The sequence below is a fragment of the Dipodomys spectabilis genome, unplaced genomic scaffold (genome assembly GCF_019054845.1).
Source record: "Dipodomys spectabilis isolate Male_0828 unplaced genomic scaffold, ASM1905484v1 ptg000137l, whole genome shotgun sequence".
NCBI classification, from domain to species: Eukaryota; Metazoa; Chordata; class Mammalia; order Rodentia; family Heteromyidae; genus Dipodomys; species Dipodomys spectabilis.
Window position 1 is genome coordinate 6,775,506 of NW_024870814.1, and position 17,027 is coordinate 6,792,532.

At 42.3% G+C, this 17,027-nt stretch overlaps 1 protein-coding gene across 3 annotated transcripts in view; it reads right to left on the reverse strand.

The window, feature by feature from the left end:
- Positions 1–4,947: 4,947 nt before the first annotated feature.
- The window catches only part of St3gal5 (ST3 beta-galactoside alpha-2,3-sialyltransferase 5), a 57,029-nt gene continuing 44,949 nt past the window's right edge, over positions 4,948–17,027 (reverse strand). For all 3 annotated transcript variants that reach the window (XM_042690474.1, XM_042690472.1, XM_042690473.1), the window contains exons 4-7: positions 10,693–11,036; positions 8,366–8,552; positions 7,076–7,234; positions 4,948–5,385 (exon numbers count right to left, since the gene is read on the reverse strand). In XM_042690474.1, the coding sequence (XP_042546408.1) occupies positions 5,137–5,385; positions 7,076–7,234; positions 8,366–8,552; positions 10,693–11,036 (939 nt within the window). In that variant the 3' untranslated portion in view covers positions 4,948–5,136. The remainder of the gene's footprint in view (positions 5,386–7,075; positions 7,235–8,365; positions 8,553–10,692; positions 11,037–17,027) is intronic.

Consider the following 17,027-nt stretch of genomic DNA (forward strand, 5'->3'; position numbering starts at 1 on the left):
CCAAACAAGGCTGTGGGCTTTGACTCTCCTAAAACTGTCCTCATCTGGAGAGGAAGAAACCTTCCTGGATAGAGGAAACAAAACTAATACACAGTATGGGAAGCCATAAGAGAGGAAAAAAAAATAAAGAAGGGACCTGGCTCTTTATGAAGACTTCTCCAAAGTTCTGGAGAGCTTCACAGTAGCTTCAGGCTGTGACAGAAATGGTCTAAAGTCATGTTTATTGGTCAGAGAGCACTAAATGTGGTTCTAAATGTCTTGTGATGAATCCTTTAAAACCATAAGTCACTTGAAATAAGAATATGAAGCCAGTGCTAGTGGCTCACTCCTGTAATCCTAGCTACTCAGGAGGCTGAGACGGGAGGATCTCAGTATGAAGCCAGCCTGGGCAGAAAAGTCCATGAGACTTTATCTCCAATTAATCACCTAAAAACTGAAAGTGGAGTTGTGGCTCAAAGTGATTGAGTGCTAGCCTTGAGCACAAAACCTCAGGGACAGTGCCTAGGCCCTGAGTTCAAACCCCATACCCAACAAAAAAAATCACTGTGTATTATACTGCATTTTCTTGGTCCATTCGTCCATTGAGGGGCATCTTGGAAATATGGTATATATACATAATAGAATTCTATGCTTCCATGAGAAAGAATGACAGCCACATTTGTAAGGAAATGTAAAGACTTGGAAAAAGAATACTAAGTGAAGTAAACCAGACCCAAAGAAACACAGACTGCATAGTTTCCCTTCATTTGTAATAATTAGAATGTGCCTATAAATCTATTAGTAAACCCAATGGATAGTAAAAGACAAATAATTACTCTTGGACATGATTAATTAAATAGCACTCTAAACATTCACCCAGTAAGACTAAAGAGTATTCTTAGGAGAGGCTCACAAGGGCTCAATAGCTATGTGCATATGACCATATAAAATGCTGCTTATTGAAATGAATTCCAACAAATAGAATTAAGAGTTTTTTGTTGTTGTTTTTTTGGGTCCGGTCATGGGGCCTGAACTCTGGGCCTGGGCGCTGTCCCTCAGCTCTGCAGCTCAAGGCTAGCACTCTACCACTTGAGCCACAGCACCACTTCTGGCTTTTTTTCTTTTTGCTTATGTGATGCTGAGGAATTGAACCCAGAGGCAAGCGCTCTACCACTGAGCCACCTTCCCAGCCCCGAGGTTTTGTTTTTTAATTGTATGGCTTGCAGTTTTTTTTTTCCTTCTTCCTTTGGTTTATTCCCTTTTGATACTTTTTAAAAATTTCTGTATACTTTGTATATACTTGTATACAAGTTTATCTGATTTGGAGAGGGGACAGGGAAGCACAGAAATGGTGGGACAAAGGGTGAACTAGTTCAACAGTGATACTCACTGGACACTATGTTAGAAATAAACTATACAACTTGTGTGGGGGGGAGATGGGAGGAGAAAAACTGGGAGAGAACGAGGGAGGAGGTAAGGACTGTTCGAAAGGAAATATACTCATTAGCTAACTTATGTAATTGTAACATCTCTGTAAATCACCTTTACAACAATTTTTTTAAAGAAGCAATGGAGATCATATTGTCCCAAAACTATAACATTCGACCTGCTAATGGGGCAGAATAGTTGGACAGAGGCTGCCTGTCCTTCCAGATGAGAGATGCCAGGCTGATGTGTTTAGAGCAGAAAGGAAAAATGCTCTTCTGTGAGGCAAGGGTTTGGGTGGATGGCTTCCGCATTCCTGTCTTCAGTGGAATAAATAAGCAGTGGCCATGTTGGCAATTAGAGGGTTAGCAAGAGGACACGAGGAGTGGAACCTCCTGATCTCTACTTGGCTCAATCCCCGGGATATCAATGCACCTTATATTCTTTCTTTCTTTAATTTTTGTCGGTTGTTCGGCTTGAACTCTGGGCTTGGGCGCTGTCCCTCAGCTCTTCAGCTCAAGGCTAGTACTCTACCATTTGAGCCACTGCACCATTTCCTGTTTTCTGAGTGGTTTATTGGAGATAAGAGTCTCACGGATTTTCCTGCCTGGGCTGGCTTTGAACTGCGATCCTCAGCTCTCAGCCTCCAGAGGAGCTAGGATTACAAGCATGAGCCACCGGTGCCTGGCTTCTATTTTTTTTATGCCAGTGTGAACTGAGCCCACATGACCACTGAGGGGGTGCCCACCAATTAAGCAAGTTGTTTGAGGAGGTATTAACTTGGCTTTTAAAAGTTAAATTGCTAAGCTGGGCACCAGTGGCTCACGCCTGTAATCCTAGCTACTCAGGAGGCTGATATCTGGGGATCAGGGCTCAAAGCCAGCCCTGGCAGGAAAATCCATGAGACCTTTATCTCTAATAAACCACTTAGAAAACAGGAAATGGTGCTGTGGCTCAAATGGTAGAGTGCTAGCCTTGAGCTGAAGAGCTGAGGGACAGCGCCCAGGCCCAGAGTTCAAGCCCCACAACCAATAAAATAAAAGTTAAATTGCTTTTTTTTTGAGGGGGGGGCCAAAGGGGAAGTGCAGAAAGGATGGAAGTTACAGTCATGCTACTCAGTATACATTATGTGGCAAATGATATATGTAATTTGTGGGCAAGAACAGAAAGAGAAAATGGGGAGAGCAAAGGGGTGACACTGTCCAAAAAATAAATGTGCTCATTATGAAATGATAACTCCTCTGAATAACACCTATAGCACTAAAATTATATTTTAAAAAACTAAAGCAAAAAAAAAATTGCCAGGTGCTGATGGTTCACACCTATAATTGTAGCTACTCAGAGGGCTGAGATCTGAGGATCATGATTCAAAGCCAGCATGGGCAGGAAAGTCTGTGAGCTCTCTGATTAGCTACAAAGAAAGAAAAAAAAGAAGTGGATCTGTAGTTTCAAGTGGTAGATTGCTAGCCTTGAACATAAAATCTCAGGGGCCATACTCAGGCTGAGTTTAAGCTCCCGGACTGGTGCACACATGCACACACATGGGCACGCACACACACATACATACTAAGTTAACTGGGTGCCAGTGGTTCATGCCCGTAATACTAGCTACTCAGTAGGCTGAGATCTGAGGATCTTGGTGCAAAGCCAGCGTATCCAGGAAAGTCTATGAGAATCTCATCTCTAATTAACTACCAAAAAGCCACAAGTGGACCTGTAGCTCAAGTAGTAGAGCACAAACCTTAAGTGAAAAAGCTTAGAGACAAAGCCTAGGCCCCGAGTTCAAGGCCTAGCACATACAAAGAAGTTAAAATTAAATCCTATTATATATTACTGAGGGGTGGAGCTATAGGGTGTCAGTCTAGGCCTAAGCCACAGGAAGCAGTGTGCCATCTTCCCTAGACTCAATATTCAGTTTCATACTCATAACAGCTGGGACATTTTTCAACCTAATTTTAAAAAAATAATAAAGAGCATCTTACAGAGCAAAACCAAAATCTATACAAATTTTGGAAAGAGACAGAGTCAGCCCCTTGGAGCTCAGCCTCAGAAATCTGCAGGCAACAGGGACTCCACATCCAATACCACACCCAGCCCCTTCACCCTGCCTGGGTCAAGGAGGCCGCAGAGGGGGTAGATACTAGAATGGGCTGGGACAAAGCCACCCTGGGGCTGCATAGCAGTGGAAGGACTTGAGCAATGAATGAGGAGATGACAGCAGTGACAGGGCACAGCAGAGAGTGGGGGGAGAGAGAACACAGGCCTGACACCAGAGACACTGAGCCACTAAGAGAGAGCGGTGACCCCAAGTCTGTTGGCGGGGTAAAGACACTGACACTACTGCTTCTCCAGCAGAATGCATCACAGTTTGTGGATCTGGCACCCTAATTCTCTGCCCCCACCTGTAGCATCTGCAGGGAGGTCTCCGCTTAGCGGGAGCATCCAGTATCATCATGAGGTATTTAGAGACTTCTTTCCCCCAAATAAATCAGCCAGACCACGAGACTCCTCAAAAAAACTTTTATTCTTTTCTTTTGACCAGCACACTGTCTGGTCCCCTGTCACACAGGCATTCGAGAATCTTTTTTTTTTTTCCTTTTAAATAAGCAATTTGTAACACTGGGAGGATTTCACTTCAGTATTTCTGAAAATGATTTTGAAAATGATTATTCCTGGAAGGGACTCATCCCCCATGACGTGGGTAAGGTTCTGTCTGCACTGGAATAAACCACCTCAGTCAGCAAATGTCTCAGAAGCTACCTTAGTCAGCGACTGTCTCAGAGAACTTAAGTGCTTTGGAAGGGCAATTAAAAAAACAAACAAACAAAAATACCCACTCAAGACCAAAAGTCAAGAGTTGTCCTAACTGCTGGGAAGACTGTGGCATGTTCAGTCCAGGGCAGCTTCACAGGACTCAGAGGACACAGAATGTGTCCCTTCCTCACCAGGGATACCCAGGACAGCTCCCCTGGCTGAGTCTTCAGCAGAGGATAGACCAACAGACTTTGAACTTGGCTCACTGGCCTGGGCCTCCTGCAGCTGGCTTAGCTATGGAGCTGTATGTAACTCTGAAGCACGCTCTCCATGGGTTCACCAGATGGAGCAGCAGAGAACCAGAATCAGGCAATCCGGGCCATCATCAAAGGAGTGGAGACTCCCCTTTTCCTACCACTTCATTACCTGCCATTCAACACACACTCAGCATGGACAGACTTTTTACAATTTAAATTATTTGCTCAAAAATACAATAAAACATCATTCTACACAATTCTCTTTGTGGGTCCAATTCCATCCTGAAAATGAACTTGTAAGATCTTATACAAAAACAAACACTGATTTCAAATAAATAGAAAAGTGAAGGATGAGCTGACCCACCCCCCTTTTTGTGCCAGTATTGATACTTGAACTCAGGACCAGGGCACTGTCCCTGAGCTTTCTCCCTCAAGGCTGGCACTCTATCACTTGAGCCACAGTCCTACTTCCAGCCTTTTGGTTGCTATTGGAGAGATAAGAGTCTCACAAACTTTCCTCCTTGGGCTGGCTTTGAATCTAGATTCTCAGATCTCAGCCTCCTGAGTAGCCAAGAGTGCCTCACTTATTTTTGTTGTTTTTAAATTACAAGGTAAAAACACCAGCTGCATCACAAAGTATTTGCAGGATGAAACACATCAAGAAGGCTCTTTGGCACAGCCTTCAAGTCACAGCTGCATTTCCAAGTGAGGTTTGCTGCGTTCAGAATTCACAATGGATGCCCCCACTGAGATCCTTCACTATACCCTCTTTGATGAGCTTCAGGAGGAACTTGGTCTCCGTGGTCACATTATGCATGGTCTGCCAGTCCATGGCTGCCATGCACTGATTGCCAAAGTAGTGTAAGGGTGTTCTGGGTTGATTGAGATCGTATCCAAAACCTACCAAGCTGACTTCATCACACAGATGTGTGGCTAACACCACAGCTATAATGCCCATGGTGGGGACATTCTGGAGGGAAAAAAAAGAACATAGACCAAATTAGAAAAAAAAATTCTAACCACAATTCACCGCTGTGCAGGTACTGTACATATTAGGCAAGCATAAAAGCTGTTCTGAGGTTGCCATTTGATATATCAGTTAATTTTACCTGTAAGAGAATTTTAAAATCTAATTCTCAAGTTAGGAAATATCTAAAATATGATCTGTGATGTGAGTACATCCTCAAGAGGCAGCTCTGCAGTTTGTGTACTACAATAGAGTTTCTTTGTAAAGCTTCTGCCCACAGTGGCCAGAAGCACAAAGCAAGCCCAAGACTACTGCCTGCCTTGCCTGCCCACCCACCTTCCCACCTTCCTTCCTTCTTTCCTTCCTTCCTTCCCTCCCTCCCTTTCTTCCTTCCTTCCTTCCTTCCCTCCCTTCCTTCCTTTCTACCTTCCTTCCTTCCCCCATTCTTCTCTTTGGTGCAAGTTGCCAATGTTTGAACTCAGGGCCTCCAGCTAGCTCAGCTTGCATTCTCAGATGGGACTTGACCATTTCAAATGTGACTCTAGCCTGACATTTAATTGTTTATTTTGGAGACAGGAATCTCCAGGACTTTTCTGCCTGGGCTAGTACTGAATCTTGAGTCTCTAAATCTCAGCCTCCAGAGTAACTAGTATTAGAAGAACAAGCCACTGGCACCCAGCTAAGCAATCTCTTAATGATGAACATTTTGGCTCTTTTTAAAAATTTTTTTTATTGTAAAGAAACTGTAGAGAGGGGTTACAGTTACATGAGTAAGGTAATGAGTACACTTCCTATCGAGCATTGTTACCCCCTCACTTTGGCTCTTTTTAGTCCTTTGTTACTAATCTCATGGTGAATATCCTTTAATATCAGATGCTGTAGATTTCTCTACCCTCGAATTTTTCTGGATCAAAGGCATACATGTAATATATATATTTATTTATTTTTATTTTTTTGTTGGTCATGGGCTTCAACTCTGGGCCTGGCTTCTGACCCTGAGCTCTTCAGATCAATCTGAGTGCTCTACCACTTGAGCCACAGCACCACTTCGTATATTTATATATCCTATAAAATCTTTTTGGCTTTTTAAGAAAGGGTCTCAGCCAGACACTGGTGGCTCACATCTATAATCCTAGCTACTCAGGAGGCTGAGATCTGAGGATTATGGTTTGAAGTCAACCTGAGCAGGAAAGTCAGTGAGACCCTTATCTCCAAGTAACCATGAAAAAGCCACAAGTAGGACTGTGGCTAAAGTGGTAGAATGCCAGCCTTGGATGAAAAAGCTAAGGGACAAAACCCTGTCCCTGAGTTCAAGCTCTAGTATTGGCATTTAAAAAAAAGGAGTCTCACTATGTTGCCCAAGCTGATCTCCTCCTGTCTGAACTTAAGTGGGATTACAGGTGCATACACCATGCCTGTCCAAGATAACTTATATGTAAATTAGATTTATATTGTTAAATCATCCTCCAGAAAAAGTGCTAAGTAGAAGTCACAGAGGGATAAAGACCAATTCAACCATGAGGAACCCAGAGGCCAAGGTATACTGTGAATAAACATGGATGGAGAGACATTTAATAATGACTAGTAGAGATGATCTGGCTGTACAGCTGAACTCATGCAATGAGACAAGAACATGAAGCATGAATATATCTCCTCTTCAACAGTTAACTTTGAGATGGATTAAAAAGATTACCTTATCTCGGCCCCAGAATCTTGACTGAGGCTCAGAGTACTGAAGGATGTCAAAAGCAGTCTCTCTGATAATAACCGGATTCAAAATCCTGAAATGTTTTGGCTGCAATGGTATTTTTTCAGCCACCTGCTTCCAAAAGAAGAGTCGCACCCAAAATGGCTAAAGGAAGAAAGCAATCAATCAGTATTTAGTACAGTTAGCCTGTCAGTAGAGGGTGAAGAAGCATTTCTTGCTAATAGGGCCAAGGTCATGGGCACAACCCCATATGATCTTGTGCTCTGCATTATGCAACATAGTTATTGATCAATGGAAATCTAGTACCTTGACTCAAAAAGAACTCTGAAAGAGTTACAAAGGCAATACTGGCCAAGGATAGAAACTGTAGAACTAGTTTTTGGTTGTGTGAGGAAGAAACTTCTCAGGGAATGTCCTAAGTTAGGAAGCCGTTTTCCTATGTGTGGCCATCATTTTGTTCAAGACAGGGCAATTTAAGGATATTAAGTGTTGTGAGTGTTCTGCCAGGTGGGCCTTCTTGTATTTGCTCTCTACTGACTATTTCCTAGTCCCATAAAGTTGAGTGGTAACTGACTGCAACTCACATCCTACGGGCTTCATTTTTGTACAAGAACTTCTATCCAATAAAACCTAGAAGACCATGACAACCTGTTCAGAATCAAGCTTTGGAGAGATATGAAGAAAGGAGAGTATGTTCTATCAGTTTTGCAGACAGCCAATTTGTGAGCGTTTACAAAAATATACATATACTTCTTGACTGCGAGATCTGAAATTTAGATAAATGTAATGGCACATAATTCTAAAGTAATCTGATTATTGTAAAGACCCAACCAAACTAGGGCCATCTCCTCCACGCTGGCCCCTCTGGCATGCTTTGAATTTACTCCAACAAGATGAATGACTGAAGCATTCTGGAGAATGGCTTTGGAACTGTATGCCTATTGGCTATCTTCAACAACAGTTTACATTTATCCAAGTAAATCTCAATTCTAGAACTAATCCAAAGTCATGTCAACCCAAGTTTAAAATTAAGGTGGTGATCTCAATCTTAGTGATAGAAATCTTGGTTTATCTGAAGCTGACATTCCTATTAAGTCATGATCACCATGTTTACATGCTACTCCAAGTCAGATTCGGAAAGCAATGTGCAGCAAGGTATTCTGTGGGGTTTCCATTGGAAGACAACACAAAAGTAAATATTCCTCGGTGTCCATAATTATAATTTGAGAATCTTTCACTTGTCATTAAAGCACATTTGACTGAGAAAGTGCTTACCAGGCTCTCATTTTTTACCATTGCTTGAAGCCAGTTGAGGTCAACACTTTTAAATAAAACAGCAACAAATAAGTCATTGGCATAATATTCAGCCTCAGACAGGGGTGCACCTTCTGGGTAAGTCATCCTTATAGTAGTTTTATTCCCAACATGCTCAGAATATCCTTCAACTGGTGCACTGTTTAACCTATTCAAATCAAAAGAACACAGATACAGTAACCAAGCAAGCCACCATGTGGCATCCCAGGTCATGGGTCCACTGCAATTCCATCACTGTTCTATTTGCTTCACACATTCTATCTCCACAGAAGTGCGCTGTACTACATCCATTATCCCAGGGAGGCAACAGAGGGAGGCACAAGCAGTTAGCAGACTTGCCCCAAATCACAAAGGTACCAAGTGAATGCATCATTACTTTTTGGATCAAGGGTCTGGAGTGGTGAATTCCATCATCATCCCTCATTAACTAGACATTTCTCCACTTCCTCTACTGCTAATATCAAGGCCTTAGACTCCCAGACTAGAAACCTTAGTGCTTTCTGATATAACTGTCAAACTGTCAGAAAATTCTGCCATTTGCTTTTTCAGTATGTCTCTCAGACTAACATTCTGTCATCACTTCCACTATCTGTGTATCACCCCAGGCTACAACCTTCATACCCTCTGAACCCAGCCTCATCCCTCCTTTCCCCTGTTTTCAATCCACCTGTCTACCATTGCTAGAAAAATTGAATTAGGACTCAGCTCTCATCGAGGCCCTGACTCTGCACATCGCAGAGTGGAGCCAGCTAATCAATTCAATGTATTAAGGATCTGAAAAGCATCCCTTAGAGCCAATGATCCTGCTTTGAAGAACTCCTCCAAGGAAATAACCAGAGTTGTACACAAAGGGACATAAATCAGAATTTGCAAAGCATTTTAAAGTAACAAAAACAAAAAAAATCCAGAAACAATCCAAGCAACAGAATCATTCAATGACTTTATAGTACCTTCATCTAAAAAAAAAATCCCACTAAGAATGCTTAATGACATCAGAAACTATTCATAACAGTAAGTAAAAACTACCTTATGAAACTAGAAATGCCAGCAGCCAGGCACTGGTAGCTCACACCTATAATCCTAGCTATTAAAGAGGCTGAGATCTGAGGATCACAATGTGAAGCCAGCCTGGGCAGAAAAAGCTGTGAGACTCTTAACCTCCAATTAACCACAAAAAGTTGGAAGTAGGCTCAGGGTCAACACCCAGGCCCTGAGTTCAAGCCCAGGACAGGCACACAAAAAAAGAAAAAAGCCAGAAGTGGAGGTATAGCTCGCGTGATATGGTGCTAGTTTTGAGTGAAAGTGCCAAGCAAGAGTTAGAGACCCTGAGTTTAAGCCCCAATACTGGTGCTATCACAAATATATGTACTCAGAAGTACGTGTCTAAAATAAAAGTTAAAAAAAAGAGCAAACAACACTAGTGATTATTTATGAGTGATTATACTTCCTTAGATTTTTATAATTGTTAATAATTAATCATAGTTTACCTTCATAATTGAAAAAGACGTTTTTTGTGTGTGTGGTGGGGATTGAACTCATGGTAGGCAATTGCTCTACACTTGGAAAAATAAATTTTAAATATTTATTTATTGATGATACTGTGTTTTGAATTAAGGGCCTCATTCTTGTTTGGCTTGTTTACTAACCTGGCAAGCTACCACTTGAGCCACACCCCTAGACCAGCTTTTAGCTGGTTATTTTAGAGAAAGTCTCAAGGACTTTTCTGCCAGGGCTGGCTTTGAACCACAATCTTCTGGATCTCACTCTTTTTGAGTAGTTAAGATTACACGTGAGCCAGCAGCATGCAGCTGGAAAAACAATTTTTAAAAAGTTCAATGCCTGTGGGGTTGAATTTATTTTTTTAATTAATTAATTATTTTTTTGTATGTTCTCTATCCAAGCCAATACTGTCTTCCAGGGTTCACTAGCTTTAAGCCCTGCTTCTGAAGTCTAGTATCCCCCTAATGTCATTCTCTTACTGCATCTTTCTGTGTCACCCTGCTTGGCAGCCTTCCTCTGCTAGCTCACCTGAATCTACCTATCGTTCCAAACCTCCTCTTACAGGCTTTGTCAATAATTATGTTCCACAGCATGCCCCTCAAATGTACAACCACTATGGCACAGTTTGGGCATGGGATCATTTTGTATTTGTTCCAACTTCTCAAACAGCAAATCCCTTGAGGTCAGGGACCTTGAAGACATGAAGGCCGTTCACTGTCTCTGGAGCCGCACTAAGCCAGGCAATGGACAGACTAGAGAAGAAAGGCTGGTTTTAAAGGCAAAGGTACCTTATCACAACATCAAACTGGTTCAGGGTGTGGCCCAGTTCTAGTCCATGCAGTATTCCACCACTTCCAATAACCACGCACCGCCTACACTGCTTGGCTTGCAAGTGCTTGGGGAAGTCGTGCTCAGGCAATACATCCAGGAGCTCCTGGACTTTGCTGGAGAACTTCCGGAATCCGAAAGGGGGGTCATACTCGTCCTTGCTTTCACTCACTTTGGGAGCCTTCTGAACGAAAGGCACCAAGTCCACGTCGTATCTGTGCTCAAATAACAGTGCCATTGCTGACTTCGCAAACTTGGGCCGACATTCTTCCTGCAAGACTTGCTGAGCATATTTCTGAGCCCTCTGGAATGGAATCACACAAATCTGAATTTGAATACTGCTCATCATTAGAAATACATTCTTATAGATGACTTTTGTCCTCTGGTGTCTGATGTAGCTCCTTTGTTGACCATTACCTCTTAACATTTGCTTTTCAGAGCTAATTTATGCTCAGGGACAGGAAGAAACCACCAGGGGAGCATTGTGTGATGGGAGAAACTCTGCCAGGTGTTTATTTATAGCACAGATAAAGCAAGAAGGCCTCTCACCTCCTACTCCTAGCCTAACATTGTACAAACAGGTTTGGAGAAAAAAATTGACGTGGTAGTCTTAATACTACTTCATTTTTCAATTGAGCACCAGTGCCTCATGCCTGTACTCCTAGGCTGAGATCTGAGGATCACAGTTCAAAGTCAGTCCAGGCAGGAAAGCTCATGAAACTCTTATCTCTAATCAAGCACCAAAAAGAAAACAAAAGCTGGAAGTAAAGCTACAGCTCAAGTGGTAGAGTGCCAGCCTTGAGTGAAAAAGCGAAGGAACAGTTCCCAGGCCCTGAGTTCAAGTTCAAGCTCTAGCATTCACACACACACACACACACACACACACACACACACACACACACACACAATTTTGTTTCATAAAATCCATGCTACAACATGTTTGAGGACATTGTGCCAAGGGAAATAAAACCAGCTGCAAAAAGACAAATACCATATGACTTCACTTGTACCAGGAATCTAAAGTCAAGTTTATAAAAGCAACAAGTAGATCAGTGTTACCAAGGACTGACTGATAGGGTTGGGGGTGTCTTGCTCAAAGATCAAAGATACAGGTTTCAGTTTTGCAAGATGAAGAAGCCCTGGAGGCTATGTCACAACACTGGGTGTACTAAACATTGACCAACTGCATACTTAAAATGATTAAGACAGTGCATTTTATGTTATATGGCTTTATTTTGAAAACCTCTCTCTCACACACACACAAAACACAACACAAAAAACAAAACACAGGCTTCCTATTTCACATTCTCACCTAAGCAGGGTAAGAAACAGGCTTGTTTATGAGTTAGGGTCATGAATACCACAGAGGTTTAGAAGGCAGATTATTTTAAATGTTATCGGGGAACAATGTCTCATTAACACAGAAATGTGCTGGTTTCAGATGCATTTTCCCAGCATTTTCCAGGTTTGTAGCAACAAGGAACTGCAGCTGACCTTGGGCTGGACACAACAAACCAGTAGTGGCAGGCTACATGTGCTGTCAGTCATAGGTTAATCTTAGCTCAGTGTGGCAAAATGGTGCCTTGGAACTGTCAAGTTATTCTCCCTAGTCTTTGTGTTTCAGGCCTTTGTCTCTACCTTCAGCAGCCTGGGCTCTGCCCTGAGCATGCAGGCCTCCCCTGCAAGCCTGGGGCTCATATATACATGCCTGAGGGCGTATGTGGTGTCATGGCTGGTATTTATTCCTAGGATATCATCATGTCTTCTGAATTCTGTCAGTACCTTAAGGATTCTTATTGTTTTGAGTTTTAAATGTTTATTACCCTATTTCTTTTTCTCAGAGCCTTTTTACTCTTACTATCTGATTTTTGTAAAATACATTTTTAAAGGAATCTACTTACCCCATTATGACAGAAAGGCTTTGAAATATTAGAGCTTCAAAAAAAGTCACATGATGCTTGACTCATGAGGCACATGAGGCTCTGACTCCATTTCTGAAAAAGGAAACTGATATTCTCTGAGCTTCAGAGCTAATGTTAAAGGGATGTGAATAGGTGTGAGAGGCAATTTAAAGATGCTTTTGCTATAAGTTAACTAAAAGTGGGATAAAAGCTGGACACTCAGCCATCTCCTTCATTTTGCAATCACTGATAAGGATCTTATCACAAAAGGTAAGCTGCCCCTTCAGATAGGCAATACCTTTCTCTGAGCAACTGAAAAACAACAACAACAACAAAAAAAAAAAAAAAACAGGCAAAAGCTACAGACTATTAGCTAGGCCTCCAGAGACACAGACTGAGCTATGGTCAACCAGGCCATACCAGAGACTCAGGATGGTTTTAATTATGTGTATCTTTTCCAACCCTGCCATCAATTCTTTCTCTGAGGCCAGAGCACATACACACCCCTGGAGATGTACAAAAGGGCTGTTTTCCTATGGTTGCCATATAATAAATCCCTTTTCTCTCCCCTCACCATGCCTCTTAATTTGCATATGGGGGGTAAGTGGCAAGACCTAATGTGGGACTCCTGGGGTATAAAAATCTGGTTCCATATCCACTGTCACCATTCACCCCTGTGGACCTTGAGAGATGGCCATTAGCACCTTTGCTCTGTGAACTTAAGGTCAAAGAGGTCTGAGGTGGTAAGTAACACATCCCCTTCAGAAACAGCAGTTGCTATCCACAGAAAACAGCACACAAACCATTAAGCAACCATTTGCATATGGATAGCCATCTTCTGAGGAATTGGTCACAAAGTCAAGCCATAAACCTTCATGACCCTCATCTCCCTGACCCCTTCCTAGCACATGACACCAAATTGGGACAGGTGAGCAAACAGAAGGACCACATGTCCAAATGCACATTCATCTCCAGACTCAGGGCTGAAATTCACTCTTGGATGATACCTCAAGCACCCGGTTTTATAGAATCTCTCTGAATAAAAAAGAAGAGAGCTAAGACGTATAAAAAAGAGATGGACAGAAGCTTCCCCCTTGACTCAGGATGCTGAGCCCTCCCCTGCTGCCAAATCTTCTCCTTTGAAAAGTTGCATTTGGAAAGGAGTGAAATTTCATTCCATTCTCATTCTGGAAAAGAGCTCACTTTCAGGCTTCAAATTTAATTTTCTAGACTGTGAGCAGGGCACAAGGCTTACAAATCATTTTGACTGTAACCCCTTCCGTGCCGGATTCCCAGCTGGGACAGGACATAAATCCGGGCATTCTAAATGCCCCTGGAAACCAAGCCCATCAGGTCCTCCTCCTGCCCCCATTTCGTTTCAACTTGTTTACAGACATGGTGGGTAATTTCAATGGGATAATTTCCAACTGTCATCTCAGTGTCTTCCCTCTCCTCACTGCTCCCCTGAGGTTCAAAGCTTAGAAGATAATGTCTCACCTCAAAGAGCTGGAGTAGTGAGAGGAAACAGGAGACACCCATTGCTTTGGCTGTAGTGTCAGTCTGGGGCCTGGGTGGGACCATCCAGTAGAGGCCCCAGGGACACAGGGGATATCAATGCCCTTGCAAGATACAGGACAATTGTCTCAAATTCAGGGATGGAAATTGTTTTTGTTTTTGGTGTCAGTATGGAGGCTTCAATGCAGGTCTGATGACTGTTTCTTAACTTTTTTGCTTAGGGCTGGAGTTCTACCACTGAGCCACACCTTCACTTACAGCTTTTTTTTTTTTTTTCTGGTGGTAAACTGGAGAAAAGAGTGTCACGGACTTTCCTGCCTAGGCTGTCTTTGAATTGCAGTTCTTAGATCTCAGCCTCCTGTGTAGCTAGGATTACAGACAGCAGGCCCCAGTACCAGGCTGCTTCAGTTTTAAAAACTCTTCCAGGCTGAGCTTGCAGGCTGTTCACAATTAAGAATAATCAGATATCTGGTAGTTCCAATTGTTCATGATATGGTGATTTGCCAGGGAAACCACGAAGTCAAAGGTCTTCAAATCAAATAATTTTCCTCAGTAAAATCTCCATTTCCATTTTTACTCCATCATTTTAAGAATCATACTTACTTCTCAGAAATATAGATACATGGCATAATAGGAGATAATGTCCTATTGTAATTATTATTATCTTAATTTCAGGACAAGGCAAAATATTTAGGTGGAAGAACTTTGGGTATGGAATCAAAGGCCCAGTTCTACTATGGCTGTATGATTTGTGCATTTGGGGGTATTGATAACCTAACAGAATTTGTGGGATTTTGTTCGTTGTTGTTTTGTGCCAATCCTGGGGCTTAAACTCAGGGCCTAGATGCTGTTCTTGAACTTCTTTGCTCAAGGATAGTGCTCTATCTCTTGATCTACAGCTGTGCCTAGGGCTTGTTTTTGATGCTTAATTAAAGGTAAGAGTCTCATGGATTTTCTTGTCTAAGCTGGCTTCGAACCATAACCTTCAGATCTCAGCTTCCTGAGTAGCTAGGGTAGCTAGGCATGAACCACTAGCTAGAATTTGTATTTTATTCCACCTCTACAAGTTCAGATCTTAGTGATGCTCAAAGCACTTTGCCTATTGCCAGGCATATGTAAATGTAAAATTTTTGACACAGTTAACTGTCACTTAAGTTACCTGTGTATAAAACCTTAACAAAGCAGAAAATTTAAATAACCAAGTCAATGGAAGAATACTATAGAAAGTCTCCATGACTGTCAGGGGTGGGGGGCTGAGTAAAGGATTGACTATGAAGAGGCTTAGTGACAGAGATGTCCCAAAACTAAATTGTAATACACGAACAGTTAACAGAAGCACATGCTTCAAAGAAGTAAATCCAACAGATGATAGATTTTGTCACCATCAGCTGTGAAGAAAACATTGGACATTCTACATCTATTAACTAGTAGCATCATCTTGGTCCAAGTGCTGAATCCTGGGTGGACACTTAGGTTTTCTGACATATTCTAGGGTGGTGTGTGTAAAGGGGGATGTGGCACCAAGAACAGGGAAGGCTGGGTGTGGGGTGCTGGTGCCTCAGCTCACTGAATAGCCCAACTGGATGAATCTGCTCACTGCAAACATGGTAAGTGGAGGTCTGTGGAGCTGGAAAGAAAACTGAGGAAACTGAGCCATAATTAACATCATTGCGTAGAAAGCTGTCCCCAGGGTGATCTGTGGTCTTTAGCTCTCTGAGAGGAAAAGCCAGCCAAGTAAAATTGCTACCACCACGCCTAAATTAACACAAATGTGCCCGTAACTCTTCAAATACCTTTTAGTGCCATTTCACATCTGAAGCACACTTTCAATGTGTGTCCCTTCAGAGACTGCTCTGGTTTGGTTAACAATTGGCATATTAAAGGACATTATAAAATAGAAAGTACACCCCCCCCCCTCCCATTAATGTAGGCTAGGCCTAGTACAATGGGACATCACAAGGGTCTGATAGGGCAGGCTGGGTGCCAATCATGCTACAAGATGTTGAATGTACCCAATGAAACTAACAGTGCCCACCCTCCTAGATCCAAGACTGTCTTCTGTCAATACCCATCCAGAAAATTCAAATTCATCCACATGTTCATGTGGTAAGAATCAGATCTCTACAGACAGCCTGGAGCTAGAGGACTCACACAGAACCCCCTCTCTCAGCCACTGAGGACAAAGAATCACACTGGGGACATGAAAGTTGATCTTGGTTCCCATAGTAGATATATGTAACTGGAGACTTCATGAACACTTAAGTGTGGTTTTCAAGGCCTTATTATATCCTGGTTCATGATGCTCAGGGTAGATACCTAGGAATGGTTATACTCCTTCTTAATGCAGGCTGTGCGGCTGGGATGCTGACCTTGCCTTTCAGGTACTCTGCCTCCCCTTCCTACCCTCCTGTTCAGTGATTAGTCAGGAATCCTAACTGAAGCCAATCAAGGCAGGGCACTGGTACCTGTGAAGAGCTGTTAATGGTTCAACTGTGAACCTAGGTCTCAAAACTGACCTCTTTAGTCTCTATGAAAGGACTTATGATCTACCATTCAAAGACCTAATTTCTTAAAAACCTAATGTATATTACATCTTTAATGTATTAGGTAAACCTAATGTAAATTATGCAATGTACTCAAATAACTGGCTGTGAATTTTCTATACAATCTAAGGTTCAATGAAATGAGAGAGCACATTGTAGCTGAGCTAATATCTCCCCACCTCTTTGGTTTTTAATGAGCAACATAAAATGTTAGCACACAAACCTATCTCCCAAGATCTTGTCTAAAAGACAAACAGCAAAGACAGTTAAAATACTATGTATAGCAAATGTTAGGATTAAAATTTGAAGAGGTTTGGAGAACATAGAAGGGCTACT